The sequence below is a fragment of the Arachis ipaensis genome, chromosome B5 (genome assembly GCF_059453495.1).
Source record: "Arachis ipaensis isolate K30076 ecotype BB chromosome B5, ASM5945349v1, whole genome shotgun sequence".
Lineage (NCBI taxonomy): Eukaryota > Viridiplantae > Streptophyta > Magnoliopsida > Fabales > Fabaceae > Arachis > Arachis ipaensis.
The window spans coordinates 140,347,727-140,353,057 of record NC_142440.1 but is presented as its reverse complement, the minus strand read 5'-3'; the positions used below and the strand labels follow the sequence as shown (position 1 = coordinate 140,353,057).

Here is a 5,331-nt window from a genome sequence, read left to right as displayed (position 1 = left end):
GAGCACGAGCTGGAAGGGGGTGTCGCTGACGTCCCGCGTCGTCGCATCTCGCCACGCCATCGCCGTTCATCGTTTCCAGTCGTCGCCGCCGCCGTCGTGTCGCCATTGCCGTCGCCCGTCGCGGGAGAGAGGAGACGCGCGAGTTAGGGACGCACGCAACGGAGAGGAGATGTGCGTGGAGAGAGAAGGCGTCGCGGGGTGGTTCTGCCGCTTATGAAGCTCGCCGGAGTTGTTCGGAGGTTGCTGCTGCTCTATCTGGTCCTGTTTTGAGCTGCGCCGCGATGTCTGTGGCCACTGGGAACGGTGATGTGGCCGCTAGAGTCACCGGCCGGAGTTGCTACTGTCCAGTTCAATTGTTCCTCCTTAATTACGATAAGCGTTTTTGTTCTGGAAGCTTTGAAATCAACATTCTATTATGTTTGCTTAAAGATTCTGAAGTTTTGGTATCGTAGAGTCGAGTTAAGGTCATTGCATGTTGCAATTAAAGTTGTTTCTGTTGCTGTAGAAATAAGACGGAGCTGTAGTTGTGGAGAAGAAGGGACTTTTGACGCGTTTGGTGAATATTAAGGTTGCAGGAAGATTTGGGGAACAAAATTTTAGAATTTAGTTTGTGTGTATGCTTTAAATCTTTTTCAATGTGTATTTGTTTTATAATTTGGATTTTGAAGTTTAAGACTAATGTAATAGTAGTTGGTTTGCATGGACTATCGAATTTTTATTAATATTGTTATTTATAGTTTTTGTAGTTGTTATACCTTAAATGCAATTTCCTAAATGTCATATTGTTCAATTGATAATTTATAGATTTAGTTAATATGTTTTCGGGTATATGATAAATTTATCATTAATAAAAAATTTTAAATATTTTTATTTAATGAAGATAAAATACATACATTAAAAATTTGAATATTTATATTTTCAATAAAAACTTTTCACTAATAACAAGTTTATCGTATGATCTTAAAAATTACTATACATGTTAGCTAAATTCATAATTTATTTTAGATAAAGAAACTAAATATATAATAACCTAAGTTCATTATATTAATAAAGTCATGTATTAATAAATCTAAAAATATTATGTTTGGAAAATATTAAAATAATTTTGGTGATTATCTTTATTATTTTCAAATAATATTTATATTCATTAAATTTTAGGATATTTCTATCAGTATTGTAAAAGTTGTTCTCATTTAAAATTGGTTTAATTATTCTGTTGGTCCTTATAATTTTGTGAAATTTTCAATTAGGTCCTTATATGTTTTTTCTTTTTAATTTGATCCCTATACCAAATTTTTTTTTTTCAATTAAGTCCCTCTTAGTTAGGGGTGGCAAACGGGTCTAAACCCGCCGGGCCGCCCCGCGTAACCCGCCGAAAAAGGCGGGTCGGGCTGGAAATTGGGACCGCCAAATAGCAAAAACCCGCCTAACCCGCACCGCTTAAACTGCGAGCTTTGGCGGGGCGGGGCGGGCTTCCCCGCCGGGCTTAGTGTTTTTTTAGTGAGGGGGTATTTTTACAATTTTTTGGCCAAAACCTAACTTCTCCCAACCTAACTTACAAGAGTATGAAGATAAAAATTGAGTGGTTTGGATTATGTTTATGTTATTTTGGAGACAATATTTATAATTATGTTTTAAATTATGTTTATTTTGCTTTGGAGAGAATATTTATATTTATGTTTTGGATGAAAACTTGGTTTATAATTATGTTTATTAGATATTTATAATTACAAAGATTTTATTGTTTATGAATATAAAAAATATAATTTTTTATGCCTTTAGAAATTATAATAGTTAAAAGTAAAAAATAGAAGAGATTTTTTTATATCTTTATATATATTATTTAATAGTTAAAAGTAAAAAAAAAAGGGTATTTGGCGGGCTTAGCCCGCCGGCCCGCCAGCCCGCCGTTAGGCGGGGCGGGCTAGGATTTTGGGACCGCCTCACTAGGCGGGGCGGGGCGGGGCGGGCTTTCCCGCTTGCCACCCCTACTCTTAGTAGTAATTGGCTTAATTTTATAGGGACCCAACTAAAAAAAAAGAATTGGTACAGGAACCTAAATAAAAAGAAAAAAAAGTGTAAGAATCTAATTAAAAAAAAAATTTGGACAAGAACTCAATTAAAAGAAAAAAAAGTATAGAATAAAATCTGTATTATTAATTAAAATTCTGATTATTATCTGAGTTGAGAAACTAATTTAATTAAAAATTTTGTGTAAGGATATTCTATTTTCACAAGTGTAATAAAAATAAAATTTTTACAATCTATATATATTTATATATTATAATAATTATACAGTGAATATAAAAAATAAAATTGCCTTTAACAACAGAATCTATGTTTGTAATTGTTTTGGTTTTTTTTTTTAATTATTATTAGTGTTAGTGGTATTGTTCATATTGTTATCGATTAATATTGTGCAAGAAAAAAAATGACATGAAATTATACATATAATTTCTATACACAAATGGACATTTCAATTTGATATTATTAAATGTAAATATTAAAAAAAAATGAACTTATTGGGCTTGGACTAGTAAAATAATACAAGTAGAAACAAATCAAACAATTAAACAAATAATCTCGCATAGATTAGTCCTTGACCTACTGAGTTATAATCTCGCGATGGATTAGTCTTGACCTACCGGTTGGAGGATACCGTGGAAAACAAAAAAAACAAATAATCTCGAACAAGCTTGATACTACCCTCACTCTCTCGGGTAGAGAGCACTCTTCCATTTTACGATACTCTCCTTCATTGCAAGAATGTTATCATTGTTCTCATTCTAACGAATAATGTTAAGGTATGCTCTTCAAATCCCAAATTCTGTTTCCCACTCTGCTCTCCGTCTTTGCTTCCCTTCAACTTCATCCCTACACTCTCACTCTCATCCCCAATCGCTTGATGAAGCTGTTGATTCCTTCACTCGCATGCTCTCTATGCGTCGTACTCCTCCCATCATCCAATTTAACAAGATTTTGGGATCCCTTTCCAAGACGAAGCATTTCCACGCTGCCGTTTCCTTTTTCAGCAATTGCAAGCCAGAGGAATCGCTCCCGACTTATTTACTTTGAGCATCGTAATTAATTGTTGTTGCGGCATGGGTCGTATGACGCTTGCTTTCTCTGTATTGGCCAAGATTTTCAGGACGGGTTTTCAGCCTGATACCATAACATTGAATACACTCATTAAAGGTCTCTCTCTCTCTCTGGTAAGGTTGAAAAAGCACTGCACTTTCATGACAGAGTGCTGCTGGCTCATGGATTTCACTTCGACCAAGTCACTTATGGGACGTTGATCAACGGGCTCTGTAAGACCGGGCATACATCAGCTGCTATTCAAGTGTTGAGAAAGATCCCACGGTATGGCATTGCTCCTGATGTCGTCATGTACAACGCAATTATTGATAGCTTGTGCAAGGTTACGCTTGTAAGTGATGCTTTTCATTTATACTCTGAAATGCTTGCTAAGGGAATCTCTCCCGATGTTATCACGTACAACACTCTAAGATTGTGCCTTGCGGGCCAACTTAAGGAAGCCATTGATTTACTAAATCATATGATTCTCATCAACATTACTCCAGATGTTCATACCTATAGTACTTTGATGGATGGGCTATGCAAGGAAGGAAAGATCAAAGATGCTAAGAATGTGTTGGCTATGATGATTAAAGATGGTGTGAAACCAGATGTGGTTACTTATAATTGTTTAATGGATGGGTATTGCTTGGTTAATGAGGTCAATAAGGCAAAATTTGTATTCAACACAATGGCCCAAAGTAGAGTGTCACTTGATGTTCAAAGTTACAGTATCATGATTAATGGCTTGTGCAAGAGTAAAATGGTCGATGAAGCCTTGAATCTCTTTGAAGAAATGCGTTGTAAATACTTGGTTCCAAACACGGTAACTTACAACACTCTTATTGATGGCTTGAGCAAATCGAAGAGAATCTCTTGTGCTTTGGAGATTCTTGTCGAGATGCATGATAGAGGTCAACCTGCTACTGTAGTCACTTACAGTTCCTTATTGGATGCGATGTTCAAAAACCAACAACTTGACAAGGCACTTATGTTATTCAATCAAATGAAAGAGTGTGGCATTGATCCAGATATATGTACATACAACATACTTATAGATGGCCTGTGCAAAAGTGGAAGATTCGAAAATGCAAAAGAGATTTTTCAAGATCTTTCAATTAAAGGCTGTTCTCCAAATGTGAGGACTTACAATATTATGATCAATGGGCTCTGCAAAGAGGGCTTGTTTGAAGAAGCATTAGCCCTGCTGTTGGAAATGGAACACAATGGTTGCTTAACAGATGCTGTGACTTTTGAAACTGTTATTCGTGCTTTGTTTGAAAAAGATGAGAATGACATGGCAGAGAAACTTCTTCGGGAAATGGTTGCTAGAGGCTTATTGAATTGATAAAAAAAAGGGTAATATACATCAACTCAATTTGAAATTACGTCTCATTGTTGCTGAATATGTATCATGGTTCTGTAAATTCGTATCATGGTTCTGTAAATTCTGTGTCTGTTGGGTCAGAGGACTTTGGCAATGCCATAACATCAATCAATTTTCCACTTTCGATTTTTGCAATTGCTATTAACCTTTTTAATTCCACTACTTTATTGATTCTTTAGATGATATTCTTAGATATAGCTTATAGATTTAGTGTTTAAAGTCTCTTTATAGCAATGGAGTGTTTTTTACTGTTATTCTATGAGATCATATATTATCATGCTACAAACTAAGCAAAACTAAAAAGATTGAAAATTTTGTTTTGTTGTTTGTTTTCTGCTATTCAGTTGTGCAACTTATTTTTCCGTATCTTTGTAGGTACTGCATATATATATATATATATCGAAATAATTCGTATCACTGTTTTATCATAAGCAACCACGAGCTATTGTTTATTTGATTAAATCCTCCGGGAATTGTTGTAAAAGGAAATTTAAGTAGGTACTAAGTATTTATTCTTAGGCTATATAGTTTTCACTTCCATCTTAAAAATAAAATCCACTTCTAGAATGCATGTCCCCTCTTTTCATCAACCTAAGCAACATTGAGTCAAGGTTAATATGGTTCAGTTATCTCAAAACTTGTGGCCATTTTCTTAATTAATGCTACTCAATTGTATTGCTTGGAAATTGCTTCTGCTGAAAATTTGTACATTATGAAATACATTTTAGGAGAATGTTTTTCTGTTAATTCTTAGATAAATGACCTCATTATTTCTTGTTCAGACATTACTCCATTGTCTCTTAAGTCTCTGTTTATTAGCATTTTAAAAGAAGTTACTGACTTGGAGTTTTGTTATGTGGTGTTGT

At 34.9% G+C, this 5,331-nt stretch overlaps 1 protein-coding gene across 1 annotated transcript; it reads left to right on the top strand.

Moving 5' to 3' along the window:
* The first annotated feature begins 2,730 nt into the window (after positions 1-2,730).
* On the top strand, positions 2,731-4,739 carry LOC148565969 (uncharacterized). Its single transcript, XM_088487641.1, has one exon. The coding sequence runs from the start codon at positions 3,389-3,391 to the stop codon at positions 4,424-4,426; it is 1,038 nt and encodes a 345-aa protein (XP_088343767.1). The 5' UTR covers positions 2,731-3,388; the 3' UTR covers positions 4,427-4,739.
* The last annotated feature ends 592 nt before the right edge of the window (positions 4,740-5,331 follow it).

Coding starts and splice junctions, on each gene's coding strand:
- LOC148565969 (XM_088487641.1), top strand. CDS start 3,389: ATGTACAACGCAATTATTGATAGCTTGTGCAAGGTTACGCTTGTAAGT.